Raw genomic sequence first — 21,540 nt, forward strand, 5'->3', positions numbered from 1 at the left:
GCTTTTATGCTTTTCAGCTCAGGAATGAACTCCCTAAAAATGTTGAGATGTGCAGAAACTATTGCCTCCTTTAAAGCAGAAGTGAAAATATTCCCATCTACTGACTGCTTTATCTTTCTATTTCCATCATGTCTTACCTTATCTGTTTAAATTTGCATGTCAACATTTCTGCATTTTTGTGTAATGTTGTATGTTTCTAATATATATTTGGTGTTTTGAGGTGTTTGGTTAAAGTTCCTCTGTTCCTTTATTTTCCTATTAGACATTTTCAATTATGCAGCGTATGAATGGTGCTATACAAAAACACCCGCCTTGCCTATTAATCCAAGTAATGGGCAATTCTCATTAAACATTACTCACTTTAACCCCTTTATGGGTTGGAAAACCTTCAAGATTGGGTTGTCAGATGAGACTATGTGTTTATTTCTATCTAAAGCAGATAATAGAACTGATCAGCCAGATTAGATTTTAAAACCAGGTGTGGACAAGTTCTAACCTCGCCTTTTGTATCTTAATCACCCTGCGTGCATTTTAATATTAGGTCACAAAAGGAGAAAAGACTGGAAAATAAAAAAAAATAAAAAAAAAACTGTCTCACTCAAGAGAAATTGGCTTTTAGAGTCCCTGAATAAAACACTGACTACAAAAATAATGCATCAAGTCTTGTTTAAAGCCAAATACTTGCCAAAGTATATGACACATGAGCTAGAAACAACAAAGCTTAAATACATGAAGTTAACCACTATTATTTTCAGTTTTTCCTGCAGCATTTTGATTGTTTTCATACTGGCAGCAGCAACCCCCTCCCCACCTCAAAAAGACTGTTTTCTAATACCAAGCACACTTCGTGCCAATTTAAAATAAGAAAAGCAGGTCATCAGCATCAGTACCAGCTCATTAGCTATAGTGACAGTCTATTCTACAGACCAAAGCTGCAGCTCCCGGGTAGATGTATTTCCTCATCGTTCCTTTTCCTAGCTGTTTTTAATCTAAGACATCAAATGGTGCACCTTTCATAAAGTCAAAAATTTCATTTTAAAAGTAAAGTCTTTTTTAATAATAATGTAGGTGCTCATTACAACTTTAGCTGTTCTCACTTCTGCTTGTGACGGCTGATAAAAGATTTGTAAGATGGAAAATATATATATATTTTCCCCACAAAAATCACCTTTGCTACATTTATTGACACCCTTATCAATTCTCATAAAAATAAAAGTAACAAGCGTTTGATTTACTCATACCTTACTTTTTTAAGTTAATCAGTAGGTTAAGAAACATAATCCATGGCCTCCTGTTTCCGTGGGGTATAATTGGGATAACACAGAGGCCCATTTTTCCAAGCCACAGTACCCTAGGCTGGTCCACTATGACCAGTGGTAGAAGGTAAGTAAAAAAAAAAGCTCACTGTTGAGAAAACTGCAGCTAAGAATGGCATCTCAGATGTTGGCATGATGTCTAGAGCTTTTGAGGATCTTTTGGTCTACTTCACTTTGTCAGGCAGGTCCTATTAAAAGGCTTTCTTGATTGAGAACAGGTGTGGCAGTAATCAGACCTGGGTGTGGTTGGAGAAGGTGAACTCAAGTGTGATAAATCACAGTTAAAGAGGACATGTCATGCTTTTAAATCCTTCCTTTTCACACTTAAATCATTCAGTCGTAGTCTATATAAATTGAAACTGCAAGGCTTTGGTCTGAATTCCTTGTTATTGTAGCTCCACAGGCCCCTCTTTTAGCCCTGCCCTGAGGTGCATCTGAGAACAACTTGTTTTTGAGCGTAAAACTGTTTATGTAAAAATACTATTCAAAACACGGAGTACAGTTATGTCCTCAAAGAGCTAAAAGCAACACACAGCACTACCATAAGCAGAAGGCACGATTCTACTGCTATCAACAGAATGACCAGGACATCATATCAACACAATGAGTTCATGTCTAATAATATTTGTCATTTTAGCATTATTTGCAGCTTACCGCTTTGCTATGTTCTTCGTTTCCATAGACAGAAGAAACTGACCCCTTAATCAGATGAAGTCTTTCAGGAAATTCTTCTTGATACTGGCGGAGGTTGCTGAAGAACTCATCCTTGAACACGCAAACAAAGAGGAATTTCCCCACTAATGTGGGTAGACTTCCAAGACAAATAAAATTTAACCAGGCTCTTCTAAGAGATTCTGATGCTAGGGGACGGTGTAATGAATTGTGTTAAAACACCCAACAATCCCAGCAATCACTTTGTCACACAGGTTGATGTAGGTTTGGATTTTTACCTCCCTTAATAATAAAAACTTTCATTTAAAAACTTTTTTGTGTTTACTTGTGTTCTCGTTGACTGTTTAGATTTGTTTTGATGATCTGAAATACTTAAGTGTGACAAAAATGAAAAACAAAAAGGAATTTAAAACACCAGACACCAATAAATAAAATAAAATAGTGGATGACAGGCCTGTGGTTTTGTACAAAAACTGGTTTTTGTTGGATGCTTTCCCACTGAATAAACATACTCAGAATAAAGATGTGATTCCAAACTTGGTGTGACATTGTCCTACTGAAATAAAAGATTAATATATATAAAATGTTTTTGTCCACACATCGTTACCACAGGTGTCAAAGGGTGCTGATGGCGCTGTGTGATTGATACGGCTTCACAAACTTCTTCTCTGAAGTTACCAGAGTAGTTTGGATTCATCACAAAGCTTTGTTGTAACATTTGGTGTTTCATAGTTTCCACTGGCTTTTTAGATGAGGGTATAAAAGAAATAAATGGCTGATCATTTCCTAAACAACTCAACCCTAGAAAGCTTGCTGACATGATTAATTGAGAAAATTAGACAAACTTGGGTGTTTGGCCTGCAGAATTAAAAAATGATCAAACTAGCTGGGGACACTGATTCAAAGTGAAACCAGAGAATATATCAAAACTTGCAGCATTGATTGTATTTTTTTGATTTTCTAAAAACCTTGAGGCCTATGGACTGACACAGTGACCGATTCAATGATATTAAACCTCTTATTTTCTCTAGATGGCATGCGAAGCCTCTTATTGACAACAAATTCAGCTCTTTCTAAGGCACGATTTGTCTTAAGTGTGGAGAGGCAGTGTCGGGAGACAGATATAGAAGACTGATCAAAACCGATGAGTATTTAGCAACGAGAAAATGTACAAAAAATGAAGACATCATCAGTCAGAAGCAAATCCAATACTTACAGGAAAGCAATTCTTCCAAACAGAGAAACAGCCTGTCAAAAATAGAGTGCGCTCCAACATTTCTTTCCAATGACAAAGTCTCTACATCCACTAAGAACAATGAGAACCTCCACTACCTTTGATGATTTGTAGCAGAACTTTGCATTCTGAATTTAGAGTGTTTACCCATCCATTTTCTATGCTACGTAAGGGCTGGCGCAGCTGGAGTCTATCTTTCTTGCAAAGTCATTCTACATCCTAGACAGTTTATCAAAAAGCTACATAGAGAAAACATTACCTTCCACAGTCAGAGAGAGTGTGGGAGAAAACCCACTGAGACAGACGGCTGAAGGATTATTTCTTCTTAAAAATCATAAATGCTGCTTCAACTGCCATGGTACTATCATTAATCATCTTTTGCTGCCTGCTTTGAAATGCTGGATGTCTCAAAGGTAGATAAAAAGATTGAGACTGTTCTCCCAGGATGACATTTTGAGTATGGCGAGAAATAAATCAAGGCTTTGCTTGGTCTCTTTAAAGGCCCAAGAAAAGTATAATCATGCATCATTTAACAAAAACCACTTCAATACTGTATATCCTATTATTTGTGCATTCATCCTGCATCATCTGACCTTTTGTCTTGCACATTTCAAGACAAAAGCAACAAAATGACAGTGAGGACTGACTAATTACCAACTAGGCAATGTGCTCAGGACCCAGGGCCCAATAGCCATGGGGAGCCCTACCCTTTTTAGCAAATTTTTAAAACTACTTTGCAAATAGGCAGCTGCCCAGGGCAGCACCATACAAAGGGGAGCCCCCTGCCAGCTGCTGAGAATAGGGAACAAGCTGTTTGCTGTCAATTATGTTAAACCCCTGTAAGGTGGGCATCAAGTTACTCTTTGACTTCTTCTCTTCTTTCAGTTTGAGTGTACCACCTTTAAACTGTGAAATCTGAAGAAAATACATTTTTGCAACTTGCGGTGTAGTGGGGGTAAGTGGTGGTCACAGCGTTTCCACCTTCTCATTATTTCAGGAGAGTCTTCACTACTCCAACAATGGGTTACATTGGTTTTAGAAAGCTGCTATGGTGTCCAAAAAACACTTCACCTAAAGCATGCAGAGCTTTGAGATTTATTTATAAAGGACTTCCTGAGTGAGAAGAAATGGCTACGAGAAAACCTCAGTAAACGTGCATCACACTCTGCTGAGGATCTTTGATAAGGATGTAGTTTGCAGAATAAGTTAGCCAGGTGCACTTTAGCTTGCTTTTATTTCATGATGAGATGCCTCAATGGAAGTTTGACTCTTATCACGTTCTCTTGGCAGAAGTTTTTGCTGCACTATATTTGGCACTCAGTGGGTGACATCACACAAACATGCAGACAGCTCTTTCACAGTGAACATCAGTGTAAAGGGTGCACTGACATGATGAGATCTGTAACACGTTCATACTTCTGTCAGATATATTGTACAGCTAATGACTGTAAACAGCTCTGTTTCAGTTTGTTTAATGACAAGCTCAGCACTGTGATTTGTGAAAATGGTGGACTGCAATCAAACTTTCAGATGAGTGAAATTTACCTTTAAACTGTTTAAATTTAGAAACACAGGGAAACAAAAGCCCAAAAGACAAGGAAAAGGAAGGATTAGACTGAAATAAACACATTTAAAGAAAATATTTCTTTCAAAAACTTCACTTGTGAAATGTACAACGTCATAGTTGTAGAAAGAGATGCACGTAACGAAGCCATCTGAAATGCTTTGCGTCAACCTTGGTTGTGACAGAGTCCCTGACAAGCAATCTGTCACCTGCCCTGGATTCAGGCTTAAATATTTCAACAGCCTTCAGGAAAAGTGCTGAAGTGGCTCAGAGTGGATTCTACTGCTGACCAATTAAAAAAGCTGAGAAGGCTGAAATGTTAATTGAAAACAATAAAGGTAATTTAAAGTACAAGTTCAAAAGTAAAGAAGAAAGAATGTTTCACAGATTAAAAAAGGTAAAATAGAATCTGAGGAAGCAAATTGAACAAATAATGGCAGAATGGAAGGAGTTTGGCATTAATGCAGTCATTGTGCAGTCACAGCATCAAACAATCTAGACTTTTCATGCCTCTGTTGTACGCCTTAGGAAAAAAAAAGAATCATGTGTATATAGCTTGGTTTACTGTAGGCATAGTTCAAAGCAGAAAATATGTAGAAATGTGGAATATTCTCTTACCTGTGACTGATAACTCAGTTGTCCTCCTCACAACAAAGTTCCCAAAAGGTAGTTCACAGGTGTAATTCCCAATGTCATCCTCCCTCACTTCCTTGATGGACAGTATGTCCTTTCTTCTCTCTATGGTTTGTCTCCACTGCTTTGGCTTGCATTCCTTTTGTTTACAAGGAAAATAAAAATCAGAGGACAGAACATATCAGTATAAACCATATATATCTGCAGCTTTTGCTTTTGTCTGGTTTTAGTTGTACCCTTTACGCTTTGTGGGAGGATGTTATTTGACTTGATGACCACACTCATTACATCAGAGAAAGAAAGGACTTGAGAAGAATGGAGGACATAACAGTTAAACTCACAGCACACAGGCTTTAATATAAAATTAGGCTCAAGCACAATAAAATAAAAGACATGCTTTGATGACGGATGACTTAAAGGTAATTTAATTTTCTTTATCCAATAATAAAGAAGTCACTTAGAGTTCTTTTAGTTTGATCAGGGGCCATAATCTATTTAATAAGAGACAGCCAAAATCGCCAAGGAATACACAAAACATCCAAGAAAGTTGAAAATGTTATTGCTTGATCATTTGTGCTTGAACTGTGAATTATGAATTGATAATTTAGTGGCTTGACTGGGAAGTATCGCTGAATATGTGATCATATGACATTGGCCACATACAAAAAATAAACCACCCAATCTCTATCCAAACACACCTAAACAGTAGTTTGAAAAGTATTCCTGTTCAGATATGCTGCTTATTAAAAGTGGTGTTTTACAACATGTTGGTTTAACGTTTCTTTATGAAACTAAATGCTTTTAGTATGAAGGACTGTTGCTTGAAGATAACAGTGTAAGAGCAGTAAAACATGGATGCTTGTTTTGTCTTTTGCCAACAGGTAACACAAAATTGTAAAACTATTTAAAAAAATAGTGTCACTGTCCCTTTTGATGTATGAGTGCTATGTATGGGTTCCACTTTAACCTAATATGTAAAATCACCCGAATTACTTATATTCATTAAGAGCCGGTACGAGCTGCCCATTCATAATTCAGTGACCGGATTTTTTCCTAATTTTGTCTGAAATCAATTGACTTCTCTTTCCTCTTTGAGGTGTTAACCAGCAGGCTTCTCACACCAGCGTTGAAGCTCATTTGAAACTGGAATTGTGTTTTCTAATGGCTGTATGCATCAAACGTTGTTCTGAGAGTACTACAGCTTCATGCAAATACCCAGAAAAATGCTTTCATCTATGCTTAAAGTAATGGGAAATCCTATGTTTTTCACCAACTGGATTGCTGTGACAACCCTTTTTATTTCAGGCCATACATATAACCTTTGAAATATGGTTGAGCTCACTGTATGAATTAAGAAAAAAGTACACTTGACTTTCAGTATGTGTAAATGTTTCCTCTAGACCAGTCTCATAAACTGTTACTTATCCTCTTCTGTATGTATCATTTAGGCCATAAAGCAGGATTTTTTTAAGTTAAAAGGACAGATATGGCCATTATTGTTTTGCCCCAAGGAGTCAAATGAGTTGGACATTCTTTTCAACTGCAGATATGTTAGATAAACCTTAACCCAAACAGTTTATTTATAAAAATTGAAGCAGTCAGAGCACAGAGAAGAACAGAGTTGTTCCTAATGTGCTGATTTGACAAATGAACATCGCACTATCTTAGTGAATGACCCTTTCGCAATATGATAGGAGCTGACAGCTGTTTACTTCCTGCATTGTCACCCTCACATTTCATTTCAAATTAAAAAGGGACAGACGATGAATGCACCCAGAGCTATGAAGGCTGGTGTGTTATTTCTGTAAAGATGAAGTGAGACACTGTCTGTGTGACAGTGTGTTTCTGTGCATGCAACACAAAGATGACTATCTGCCTCTGTCAGATCGAATGTGACTCACCATTATCCTCTAATTTGGTTGGTTATGTTTGGTTTCCACAACAGATCATCTGGGAAATTTGCCCTACATGTGTATGTGTGACGCAGTGCAGTTTGACAAATGGAGCGCTAAGAGAATTCAACCAGAGCAGTGAAGTTCTGCTTACATGAGCCATTTGGTTATTTCTTTACTACCGAGGTAGTAAAAAGCTAATTCAAAGATGGGCTAATTATACGAGCAACTGTAGAGGCTAGACAGTTGCTGAAAATGTGGGGCAATTCTGAACAATGAAATATGACGGTGCAAAGATAGGTAGCCAGGCTTTTAGGTTCTTCTTGTTTAGTTTTTTTGTTGGAATAGAAATCAAAAACGTGATTCTAGAGTGAGCTGTTAATAAACAGGGTAGAGGGTTAGGGGTTAGGGTTAGTGTGGGACTATAATATGTGTATTCAGGACAATGGAAACAAATAAGCGCTGTATAACTGATCAAATGTATTGTTTGTTTTCCATTTTTAATCCAACCAATCACAAAGACAAAGTAATCATAAAAAACATCAATTTTTATATTATTTTGGCATATTTATTGATATTTGCAAGAATTAATTTATTTTGTAAGGTCTCCCATCAGATGTGCGCCTCTTTAGAAGGCTGAAAGAGCGAGTGTTGTGCGGTCTTGGTTTGAAAAGCCAGTGCGAGTGCAAAGACAGGAAGATTGGTAACAAGCCCCTTCCCCACAACATTGTATGTTCACATTTATTGTTTTAGCAATCATATTAAATATTTGTGATTTCATTATTGACCTAAATAATCATGGTTATACATTTCTCATAATCGAGTAGCCTTGAACAGAATACATTTAGTTCAAACTACTTCATTAAACTTTGAAAAACTTTATTAATAGAGTTAGTGAATTGTTTGAAACTACTTTGACTACAATTGTTCAAACTTCCTTCTAAGATATTTGGGTTTAAATAATAGGCTTGAATTGTTGGTGCAGCACTGCTGGATTTGGACAATCTTTGATGAATTAAACTGCACTGATTACTGAATCTATGATACTGACTAACGTAGTCTTTGGCTCAAGAGAAATTGCACTATTTTATCTGTATACTGTACCAAACAAAAAATTGGACATCGGAAATTGACTACCAAACTTCATTCAGTGCATCTCTTTTGCTGTAAGAGGTTAAGGTTGTTCATTCAGTCAAACTTAATTCAGTCTGGTGAACAGTTATGAGTGATATACAGGTCCTTCTCAAAATATTAGCATATTGTGATAAAGTTCATTATTTTCCATAATGTAATGATGAAAATTTAACATTCATATATTTTAGATTCATTGCACACTAACTGAAATATTTCAGGTCTTTTATTGTCTTAATACGGATGATTTTGGCATACAGCTCATGAAAACCCAAAATTCCTATCTCACAAAATTAGCATTTTTCATCCGACCAATAAAAGAAAAGTGTTTTTAATACAAAAAACGTCAACCTTCAAATAATCATGTACAGTTATGCACTCAATACTTGGTCGGGAATCCTTTGGCAGAAATGACTGCTTCAATGCGGCGTGGCATGGAGGCAATCAGCCTGTGGCACTGCTGAGGTCTTATGGAGGCCCAGGATGCTTCGAAAGCGGCCTTTAGCTCATCCAGAGTGTTGGGTCTTGAGTCTCTCAACGTTCTCTTCACAATATCCCACAGATTCTCTATGGGGTTCAGGTCAGGAGAGTTGGCAGGCCAATTGAGCACAGTGATAACATGGTCAGTAAACCATTTACCAGTGGTTTTGGCACTGTGAGCAGGTGCCAGGTCATGCTGAAAAATGAAATATTCATCTCTATAAAGCTTTTCAGCAAATGGAAGCATGAAGTGCTCCAAAATCTCCTGATAGCTAGCTGCATTGACCCTGCCCTTGATAAAACACAGTGGACCAACACCAGCAGCTGACACGGCACCCCAGACCATCACTGACTGTGGGTACTTGACACTGGACTTCTGGCATTTTGGCATTTCCTTCTCCCCAGTCTTCCTCCAGACTCTGGCACCTTGATTTCCGAATGACATACAGAATTTGCTTTCATCCGAAAAAAGTACTTTGGACCACTGAGCAACAGTCCAGTGCTGCTTCTCTGTAGCCCAGGTCAGGCGCTTCTGCTGCTGTTTCTGGTTCAAAAGTGGCTTGACCTGGGGAATGCGGCACCTGTAGCCCATTTCCTGCACACGCCTGTGCATGGTGGCTCTGGATGTTTCTACTCCAGACTCAGTCCACTGCTTCCGCAGGTCCCCCAAGGTCTGGAATCGGCCCTTCTCCACAATCTTCCTCAGGGTCCGGTCACCTCTTCTCGTTGTGCAGCGTTTTCTGCCACACGTTTTCCTTCCCACAGACTTCCCACTGAGGTGCCTTGTTACAGCACTCTGGGAACAGCGTATTCGTTCAGAAATTTCTTTCTGTGTCTTACCCTCTTGCTTGAGGGTGTCAATAGTGGCCTTCTGGACAGCAGTCAGGTCGGCAGTCTTACCCATGATTGGGGTTTTGAGTGATGAACCAGGCTGGGAGTTTTAAAGGCCTCAGGAATCTTTTGCAGGTGTTTAGAGTTAACTCGTTGATTCAGATGATTAGGTTCATAGCTCGTTTAGAGACCCTTTTAATGATATGCTAATTTTGTGAGATAGGAATTTTGGGTTTTCATGAGCTGTATGCCAAAATCATCCGTATTAAGACAATAAAAGACCTGAAATATTTCAGTTAGTGTGCAATGAATCTAAAATATATGAATGTTAAATTTTCATCATTACATTATGGAAAATAATGAACTTTATCACAATATGCTAATATTTTGAGAAGGACCTGTATTTATTGGCTCAGTGTCTTGCAATCAGAAAGCTGTAGGTTTGACTGCAGTTTCCTTCTTCTGCCGCATAACTGCTTGAAAGATGGGAATGATAAGCACTCAGGCAAACAGTAACCAGGTGTTCAGCGCAAAATAAAAAAACAGCCCTAAAGTGCAACGTGATTTAATTACTCTCCGTCTGTATCTCGGCTCTTTCTACCATGTAGGTAGTGAGAGGAAGGTAGGTATAAACTTTCAGGATCAGCTCAGAGCTCTGAGATTTGGGGCCACCAGAAGCAAAGAAAACTGGGGCATGGTGGGTCTGCCTCAGAATTTAATCAGCCACCAGCAAAGTGAGAGCCAATAATTGGAGAGTGTGGAGCCTATGGTCATTGTCTGCTATTTTAATTTAATATCTGCAGGAGAGCAGTGATTTGGGCATCTTAGCCAGCAGACTAACATTTGATGAATTGGTCTGCGAGCCTCACCAAGCAGCTCTGTCAAAGAGGCCTGTTGGACAGAGAGGTTCTGCCTGGGTCAGTTATGCTCAGTGGGCTCACAACTCCTCATTAGGAGGAGGATGAGGTTTAGCCACAGGGAGCCAGATAAATGTGTATATATAGCAAATTAATATCCTTTATGTGTATATGAATAATTTTGAGTTTTAGAAGCTAAATGTGATATAGGGTAACGTGAGGTACGGCGACTTTATTAATACCCTTAGGTAGGTTTGTCTTGCAGACAAGAGAGACTAGTGGCTGCTTCAACATTTAAGTAAATTCAAACATGTGCATAAAATACATTTACCTCAAGTATACAAACATTAAGGCTGGATATGGTTAAAAATAATTAGCTCAGCAGTTCTGGTAAGACGTTTCTTCAACTTGGGCATGAATGTTATTCATATTTGTCTTTTAATGGATTATTTGAAGCATTATTTTTCCAGGTATCAATTAAACTAAGATCTGAGTGAGAAGTTTGAATTTACTGCGAATCTTCTCTACTCAACACTAAATCAAAATTATACATACTGGTTCAAAGTTATACATACATCCCCAATGAAATTCGTTTACATGTCCCTTTGAGAGTTGCACAGAAACCCCCATTCTTAGTGTCTCCAATAAACTTATTGCATATTTCTAGCTGCATATTTGGTCGCTCTTATTGGTAGATTTAATTTAAATTGGCTGAACACAGTTGACTTTTAAGCTTAGTTTACGTATTTTGCGCAGGGTAGAAGCATAATATCAGTCAGCTACATCCAGTCCAAAATCTGTTTTTAAGTGTTTTGGAGCATTATTCCTTTGGAACACCAAACTATGTCCAAGTTTCAACCTCCTGACCCAAACTATCACCCTCGAAAAAAGGCCAAGTGTTTGCTTGCGAATAATCGATGAACTGTTGGAACACGAGTGTCACAGTCCTCAGTGCAGACAGTTTTGCATCACCATAGCCTAAAAGGGTCCCAACAGAAAAAGAAGTCCCTGCACCAAAATCAATACTTTCAAGCACAACATAAATTTACAGCTGCCCACATGAACAAGCCAAATGCATTCTGGAGAAAAGCTTCATGGCAAGACAAGAAGCACGTTTGGAGTAAATGTCACGCTTTCAAACCTAAGAACCTAAGTCATCAACTGTTAAGCGTGGTGGTGACAGTATCATAGTGTGGGGTTGTTAGCTACCAGTGGAACTAGTGCATCACACAAAGTGGACAGAGTCATTAAAAAGGAAGACTACCTCTAAATTCTTCACCTTCACTTCTAATGAACAGTTAGCAGGTTAAATGTTTGATGTAACGTCAGGGGTAACAACAACTTAACAAAAAAAAAAAAAAACTTTCATCTCTTTCAAGAAGAGTGGGCAAATATCCAGTCAGAATTAGGTTATAGGAAACATCTGGTTTCTCTGAAACTCTGTAAGATTTTATTTCTATGAAACATTAATGGGGGCATGTGTATATCTTATAACATGTAAGTAACATTTAGCATCTGTGTGAATTTGAGAACCACCCAAAGAAAGAAAAATCACATTTATGCATCTTATCTTTCTTTTTACAAACTTTGTTGTACGATAATTTAACCCAGAGTAAAGAGAAGGTTAAAATAATCATTTAAAACTTCATATTAATAGGATGTTTCTGCTTATTAAAATAAATGGCAGAAGAAATATTTATTTTCCTTTGAAATAAATGCATTTTACCTTGTACCAAACAATTTTAGGTTCCACCCCAGGCTGTATGAAGTCCTCAATGTCTGGGCAGGTGATGTCTTTACTTTTGCTTAGTTCTGCCTTCTCAAAGAATTTCATTTTGGAGTTGTAGCAAAGGTCTGTGTCATTTTCTGCCACCATGAGAGACATGGACACTTTCATGCAGTACGTGGAGTTCCTGGAATGACAGAGTGATAAAAACCAGTTAGACGGAGGAAAAAAGGATTATACTGAAACCTTGAAAGGTTTGTAACGCAAAGCTTCCAGTACTTCCTCTTTACTCAAATATAAAAATGTTGCAAGGTTCACTCCGATTCAGAGCTTTTTCTGTTTTTATTTGAATTTGAGTCTGTTACTTAGTTTCGAAGCAACTCCAGATTCATCTAATGTTTTAGTGAGCTACACAAATGGTTCGAACATATGAAGCAGTGGGAATAATTCTTAAAGTGAATTTGTTTTACGGGTGTGGAGCAGGATGGTTAGCGAAGTGACAGATCTTGAGGAGTGATGGAGCATTTTGTTTTCATGCATTAGCCCTATGTACAGCCAGTTAGAGTAGAAGAAAATTACCTGCTGCAGTTGATGTACTGTAACTGCTCAGGTCATACACATAAAGACAAGAATTTACAACGCAAGGCAGAAGTGGCATAAAATGAGAGGTTGCTTGCAACGTCTGGAGTCTTCATGCTTTGTCTGTGCCCATAGATAATAGCTGGGATTCCTCTTCAGTGGAAGAAATGTTTGATTTTGCTGCTGTGGTAGATGGTTCATATTGAATACAGGTACAGCACTGTAGGAATGTAATGGCTTTGTTCCTGTGCAGGACTGAACAACAACAGGTGTTTATAGAGACAAATAAGCTGTATGATGTTTATTATTGAGAAAACAATCTCTTATTTCCTCAATTTACCCTGATGTGTGAGTGTCTGTACAGCAACAAATTCTGCAGAGGCGCTTTAAAGAGATGCTTCTAGATTCTGCTGAAGGAGGTGTTGTTTTCTAACACCTCTCTAAAACACCTAAAGATTTTTCCAGTTGATTTTTGTAAAGCAGCATGTTGGAAAGGTCAACGTTTGGACTAACTTCCTTCACTGTGATTGTGTGCCTCTGGTCCACAAAAAGCAAAGCTCTCATTTTACTGCTCTATCCATGTTCTGTGCTTCACCTGTGGTCATGAGATATAGATCATGATGGAATGTTCAAGAACCTGAACACGAGTAGCAGAAATCCTCCATAGAGTGGCTGCACTCTTGGATTCACACTATCTAGTCTGCCTATAACAATGCACTGCTGTATGTAATCAATCAAATCTAATTATCTACTGTTTCCCCTGTTTTCTTTAATATAGCATGTTAAGAGACTGTCATGAATTATTTCTGTTATTTTAAGGTGTAATATTTATTATATTATGAATATAAACATGCATGTATGCTTGAGGACAATGTCAATTATTTTTATCTAATAGGAGGTGCTTTGGAGCACTAGATACCAGAAGTATCTAGCTAAACAGCAAGGAAATAAGATGTTGCAGGGAAGGTAAGTTTATTGTTTTTATAAAAAGAAATGATGTGATTTAATAGAGCATTGAATTTGAGAGAAATGTATGTGGTCATAATTAAGAAGCTTCAATCGGCTATTAATACACCACAGTCCAAAATCATATCTTGCTGATAAATGGAAATCACCCTTTCACATTAGAATATGTGCAACCCTGTCAGAGGCCTGTGGCTTCATTTCAACCCTGAATACAGGAGATGTAGACTCCTCATAAGACCAGAGTCGCAGTCCTTCAATTTGAGTCAAGTCTTAAGTCTGTAAAGCACAAGTTCAACTCAAGTCTCGGTTTTGAACATGCTGATAAATGACAAAGGCAGGAATATAATGATAGAAAAAATAATATGACCCACATTTCCCAGGGAAAAACGGTTCTGGTGTGGATAGTTCAATATGTAACCAGGATTATGATGAAGAAAGACTGATCAGAAATAGTGTTAAACTTTGGATAGCAAATTAAGTGTCATGATCAGCTTTAAAGACTTTCCAAAGCATTTGTTGAGGATCATTCAAGTGAGGATCCCAGTCAGTGCAGATCCAATTATTTAATTCTCATTTTTCTTGTGTACCGTTCCTTTATCATCTGTTTTCATTTTGAAAGAAAAACTTGTTCTAAAGCACTAAATCAATCTGGCTGAGCCTTCTCACGTGTTTATGCAGAGGTTTGTAATAATACTGATCACATCTCTTCCAGCCCAGAACAAAGTTTGAGACTGGAGCTGCCGCTTGAGCAGTTCTTAACCGAACGGAAAAATCAATCACCACATTGATCCACTGTAAAAGTTGTGCTATTTGATGGAGATCAGAAGCAAATGCTGTGGATGATCAATAAATTCAATGGAAGCACCTTTTCTGTGCCCAAACTGGCTAATAGGGCTGTCACAGTTGACAAGTACTTGAGGCTGTGTGCAGCAAATCCCCGCTGGTTTAAAGACCAAACAAATTGGCAGTATTTAGGGAAAATCTCACTGCTAATTTTCCAACTAAAGCTGGTTACACAAATTGAGCTGAACCAACAAACAATTACAAACATGTTAAATCCTTACATAATTGTGCTGTATTAATGGCCTTGTGGATTAGTATCACACATGCAGTTCCTCGCTACAATATCAGCTTTAAAATCCCTCGCCCCTCTGAACTGGCCAGCTCCGTTCGCTCCTCTAACAATAAGAGTGCTGTTTTCATGAAGCCTTGATGCAAATGTGACATGATGTGGAGATTATCCTAGACAACGTCTACCAGATGGACACCTGTGCAAATGAGATCCCACGGGGGCGCCCTATTCTCTGTTAAATATTCTGGGCAGTGCTGATAAACTCGTTGGCTGGAAGAGAAAGACGGAGAGAGGGGGAATATTGTGTCATCTGCTACGCATGAGTGATTGATGGTGTGGGCCAACACTTTGTCCTATGGTGTCTTTCCAACATTTCACATCCATCACAATGCGTTTCGAGGTTGATGACCTGGGCGATCTCTTCGCTATTCTCATAGGAGCAGGAAATCTGTTCAAAGGAAAAAAAAAGAGGGAAAGGATCCCACACTCTCGAGACTTAATTGTGCGTCATGCAGTCAGCATTTTGTGAACCTCGGCGTATTGCGGTTTCATTGATAACAAGCTTGGTGACACCACGGCATTAATGGGTGAGTGTATCATTCGGATGTGTCAAAGTAAAGCAGATATGCAATGCTGTGGCAATGATAGATGGCGTCCTGCACACATCATCCTGGAGAGGTGTCAGGCTGACAGCTACCGGATACAGCTGGAGGGCAGGCAGAGGGTTTGAGATGCAATATGCAGCAAATTATGAGAAATTATGAGGAAGGAACGAGTTAAGCAGACTGTTCAAAGCGTTTCTGCTTCCTGTGACATATGCATGGAATTTTGCACCAATCAAAATTACAAAAGAACATGTTTTAGATCCTCTTCTCATCTACAAAAAAATAACTGAGAATATGCTGCTGGAAGATTAAACTTAAGCGAACCAGCCCTTTAATTCACCAACTGTTTCATTTGGTATTAAATAATAGGCAGCAAAATTGATTTGAAATTCTCCTGTGAATCCATGGCACCTGTGGGGAAATTAATGAACTAACTTAATGAAGCTCTTAATTAAACCAACTCCTCCCTAATAGAAATGGAATGACGAAATAATTGCTTATTAATTATCACAGCTGACTTTCAAATAATAATATAGTTGGAGACATATCTAAGAGGTGTAGAAGTCATAAGTCAAAAGAGACTAAGCTTACCTTTTAACGACATTATTGCGGTTGGAAAACAACCCATAACCCTTGTACACAAGCCCCTGTACTTGAACACCCCTAGAATGGCCGTCCAATTAAGGTCTATCATTAAGTGAGTGACAGCAGGAGACGCGGCTCCTTTAAGAACAGGCATGGAGAACACGCTCTTTAGAGCACGGGCATGTGTATTAAAGCGGGCACAGGTGAAAACTGAGGCTGCTGTTAGTGGCAAAACCTGACTTCTGACAGAGAATGGGGTAATTGTAAGTTAAAAGCCCCAAATGTTAGGAGTCCTTAAGATGAGAGCCAGATCGTCTGTTTCTCTCTGCTGGGGAAATTCAAGGGAATTAATCCAGCAAGTAGAGCCTTATGCTTATAATGAAAGCACCCCTGCTTCTGCTGACCATAACCTTTAGGCTGAGAAATTAGGGTTTAAAGGAGTTTCATAAGCATCAAAGAGTAGAAGAGTGGACCCTTAGTTGTGGGAGTAATGGTGAGCAGTTAACACAGGGACAAGGATAGAGGGAAAGCTGAAAGGAAATAAATTCTCTGAAAATCCATTTTTTAAAATGCCTTAGAGAGTTTTTGGGCTGCAGTGGAATTTCCAGTAATGTAGTTCTAGAGAGAAATGTATGTTTTGGTAACAATATAAGAATTTCATGAAAGTAGCAACATACACATGAAAATGGCAGAAGCTTTCGCCATAGGAGCATCATGATGTCTATTTTGACAGATGTCAGGACAACCATGTTGATGGCTGCTAGTACACATCTAGGTAGCGGGCCAATTCCGGAGAAAGTCCAGGGTTTTTTTCTTAGTCCCAAACCGCTGCTGATAGAGAACGTGTGCCATTACCTGAAAATTGCTGCTCATTAGCACACACTATGCAGAGTGACTGAACTTGAACTATATTGCAAAGAAAAATGGGCAAAGCTGGTAGGGAGTTACACCTAAAAGACTTGTTTTGAATGTGGGTTCTACATAGGATTAACTGGGGGCTGATTACAAATACTGGCCACACTTTTCAGATTTTAACTTTTACAATTTTTGCTACCTATAATGAGCCACTTTGTGTTGGTAAAAATCACATAAAATTCCAATAAAATACATTTTTTGTTGTAGTTTCAAGTTGACAAAATGCGAAAAAGTTGGAAGGGGGGTTGGAATAATTTGCAAGGCACTGTATTACAGTTCAGCTACAGTGTGCAAAACAGCTACCACCGTCAAAAGCTCGCCCTACCATGGCTGCCTACATTAAAATCGAGATAACCCAGATCAAGATAGAGCTTGTCAGGTTATCCTAGGTCAGTATCTTATGACTGCTTCATTTTTTATGGCCAGAGCGAAGGTCACGGTGAGCAGTGGGAAGACTGGGGCTCCTACCTGTGGCACCAGCTCATAAGTCACCTGTCAGTTCGTGCACCAAGCCCAGGATGATTAAGGACCCTGGTTTCCAAAATCCGACTGCGGGCTAACGTGGTTCTACTTAGCCCCTGTCTAAAGTGTGGCACTTGTCTGCCTTGCTGCAACAAGAGATTACTAATCATTCGTCTGCTCTCATTTGCTCCTCGTCTCTTCTAATAGTTTGTCCCCAATCTTGATTCAACTCTCATTGCTGGCCTGTTCTCATTTTTGGAACAATCCTTCAGGATTGGTTTGGTTGGTTAGTTCGGCTTTGTCATGCTGTAAAAGTCCCAGGCCTGCAGAACACTAGACAGACAGATAAAAGTATCTACATATTGTTCATATTTATAGCCAGAGAGAGAATTGTGATCACTGATATTTACCACCACTGTAGATAAGAATGAACAAAAATCTGAATGATTTCTTTTGATGCCCTAAAAAACCTTTTGCCCAGACATTTTACAATTCTCATGGGAGTAGTTGTCATCCATAAGACAGACATCAGGACACAAAATAATCCTTAACTGGTCTTAGAATTATGGCTGCTAGATGAAGCCACGTTATTACAATGCACTTAATTAACTGAACAGCAAAAAGTTTGGGTATGATGGTAAAAGCAAAAGTCTGGAAAATTCAGGTGTCTGTTTCGACATTGCCAAGAAGGAAAGACATCAGAAATTATGTTAGACAAGCACCAAGCGTCAAAAAGCAATTTCTAAACAACTTGGAGCCAATCATGTTTTTCTTTCTGCATCAAAAAAGAACATGCAGGGATAAGTAAAGAAAAAAACCCCCAACAAAAACAGAAGTGAAAGTTCCTGCAAGCTGGCTGCAGAGTCATGCAGTACAATGTGCAGAGAAAATACAAAAGTCTCAGAGCTACATTTCATCTCACTATATTAAATATTAAAACTGGTGAGGACCAAACCTAAAGAGTATATCATTACAAACATCCCATGCCTACTGTCACACACGGTGGTGGAAGGCACATGATTTGGGCACATTTTTATCATTCGTTAGATGTCTTAGAGCTAAAGGTTGGCTGAGACTGGGTCATGATACCGAACAATGACAAAGCCGCAAATCTACAACAGAATAGCTGAAAATCAATACAAAACATCGCACGAACAGCCCAGTCAGCCGAGAATGTTTAAAGGAAAATGAAAGAGGAGAAAATGTTTCATCCTTACACCCCACAACAGACTACACAGTTTACATCTTCACTTCTAAAAAATATACAAAGAAACTGTTTGCAGAAATCATCTCATTCCAAAAACATACTTTCACCAAGAAGCAAGTCTTCAGACTCCTCTGAGCCTTTCTTAGGTTGTACATCTGAAACTGGCAAAAGTGCTTTTTGTGTGCAAATGCATAAATCACTCATTTTCTCTTTGATGCCTTAAGGGAGCTCTTTTCACATTCTCTGACAGCTACAACTCATCTTTATGCTTACAGCCTGATTTCATAACAAGCATAAACATTTTGTCTCGGTGGTTATTCTCTTCTAACTCTATCATGAACTTATTCAGCGGTCCCCAGGCCCTCCGGGTGTAATGAGTGAGCAGTCAAACTGCCCTGCATATCAAATACAAGCTAACCATTTCATACTAGCCTTGCTGGGCTCTTGCACTCTGAGAATGGGTTGTATTGAAAAATGTACAAATAGAGCTTTCAGTAGGAGTGATCGTCTTGCAGTTAGATGTCAATTTACATTTTGACTTGTTAGCAGTTTTGTTTAGATGTTTAGAAACTAAGAATATTGAAGAATATATAGAAATATTGAGGTCCGGTTTCTCTCATTGATGCGTTTTGGCATGGACTAATTCCTGAATTGTCAGGATCTGCTATTGTGGACTTTGTTTTGGTTTTGTGTTCATTTATCCTTCAGTTATGTGTTTCTGTTTCTTTGGGTTTAGGAGTTCCTCATGTTGTCTTTCCTTGCTACCTTGGTTGACGTTTCCTCCTTGTGGTTTAGTTTTTGTTTGCCTCCTGAAAATACGCTTTGGACCACCTACCAGTACTTTGTACACTGCATACCTGCCTGTAAGTCTGTCTATCTCAACATTAAATACTTCATCAACTCACCATCAAATCTGCTCGCTGTATTCTGCATTCTGGTCCTGCCTCCAAACCCTCAACCTTGACATGAATGGAAACAGCTGAGTGAGAACAATAAGACTGAAAGAGAGGGGACCTTATGGGACTGAATGACTTATTACACACAGAATCCAGAGTCAACAATGACAAGCAGAAAATGACTACATGACTACAGGAATGACTCAATATACCTTACCAAACAGAAACAGCAAAACAGCAGTCATAGGAAAACGGGAGGTATGATGTCCATCCATCCATCCATCCATCCATGCTTTGTCAACTACTTAAAACCCTCAAAATACATCACAGATTTGAAATAACTACACGTTAGTATGTGGTGGAACAGGAGATTGATATCATGGATGTGTAGCCAACAAATCTGCATCAACTGCAGGATGCTATCATGTTAATATGGAACAAAATCTCTAGGAGATGTTTCCGAGACCTTGTTGAATCTATGCAACAAAGAATAAAGGCAGATCTTATTGTAAAACAGGGGTCCAACCCACAACTCTCAAGGTGGTCCTAATAAAGTAAATATAAAATTTCCTGATTTATAATAAAGAAAAGTAAAATGCTAATCATGTCAGCAAGTTTTTTAAAACACATTTCCTTTAATAAAACAATTAAGTCTAACATAAAAAACTGGTTATTAACCGATATGGCCAAAAGTTTCACATTGTGCAGCAACAGTTAAATTAAAAATAGCTCTTTCAGTTTTATGAAATTTTAATGAAATTTCCCTCCCACTCCCAGCTACTTCCCCATCATTCCTGCACCCTTAGGATCCAGCCAAGCTGTGTGAGTTCTCCTCTACGCTGCAGTTTGACTGACAGCTGTGGTATTGCAGATGTCTCGCTTGCAGCTTTGCTGTTCACAATCCAATTGGGAGGGAAGGGAGGAAGAAAACCTCAGCAGCAGTGCCAGAGTGATTGGGCTTGGGGAATGGTATTTCTGACATTTGTCTGGCAGATAAAAACCAACATCAGATATGAGGAGGAGAAGGTCAATGTCCCTACTATCAGATACCAATAGGTTTGGCATCATGTCTGATGACTTACTCCGCTTTTTGTGGATCAGGAGAGCAAGGAGGCTAAACATATGGTGAGCAATACAGATGATATGAAAAAAATCTTAAGCCTGGAATGTAAAAATATTTACCTTTGCAATTGATTGATGTGAATCAGAGCCCAACAGTTTGAATAAAACCATGAGAATATACAGTATTTTACATGGGTGCATGAAAAACAAACACTGATCATTGGATTTTCCTGTGCGACAATGCATATCAGTGACAGCTGGTCGCTGACCAGAACAAAGTTTTCACTATCAGTTGTTTTTCAATTATGGTCAGTAGAGTCATTTCACTTTAATCAATTAAATGAGTTTGAGGCAAATTTATAGATTTTCATTGATTGAGACTAATATGCACTCATGTCCAAAAGTAAGCAGACCTCGTTTCATCATCACCTTCCTAAAATAGTGGCCTAAGTCAATAGTGGTATCCATATACTACTTTAATACAATGCTAATGCTATATTAAGGTAAGGCTTCTAGGGTAAAAGCACTTTCCCAACAGTCAAACATGATGGTGGTCATATGATGCTAAGGGTCTATTTTGACAGGGGTACTAGTCCATTGCACAAAAATCAAGGGAATCAAAAAGGAGGAGTACTACCTCCAAATAATTTACCTTTCCCTTTCATTCCCTCTAGTCTGCCTCCATACTATGAAAGCCAATGTGCAACAGAGACAAGTCTAGGAAAAGTGATGAAGTGGACAAGCTATAAACAAGCTTTAAACCAATTACATGCTGACATATTAGGTTCCAGTAAAAGGTTTGCATACACTAACCATTGGTATGGATCTTATACTAGGTCCATTAATGATGCATTT

At 38.6% G+C, this 21,540-nt stretch overlaps 1 protein-coding gene across 3 annotated transcripts in view; it reads right to left on the reverse strand.

The window, feature by feature from the left end:
• Positions 1-21,540, reverse strand: part of LOC124861661 (interleukin-1 receptor accessory protein-like 1) — a 445,259-nt gene that overhangs the window by 197,522 nt on the left and 226,197 nt on the right. For all 3 annotated transcript variants that reach the window (XM_047355550.1, XM_047355548.1, XM_047355549.1), the window contains 2 exons: positions 12,337-12,523; positions 5,405-5,558 (listed from right to left, as the gene is read on the reverse strand). In XM_047355550.1, the coding sequence (XP_047211506.1) occupies positions 5,405-5,558; positions 12,337-12,523 (341 nt within the window). The remainder of the gene's footprint in view (positions 1-5,404; positions 5,559-12,336; positions 12,524-21,540) is intronic.

This window comes from Girardinichthys multiradiatus, chromosome 24 (genome assembly GCF_021462225.1).
Source record: "Girardinichthys multiradiatus isolate DD_20200921_A chromosome 24, DD_fGirMul_XY1, whole genome shotgun sequence".
Classification (NCBI taxonomy): domain Eukaryota; kingdom Metazoa; phylum Chordata; class Actinopteri; order Cyprinodontiformes; family Goodeidae; genus Girardinichthys; species Girardinichthys multiradiatus.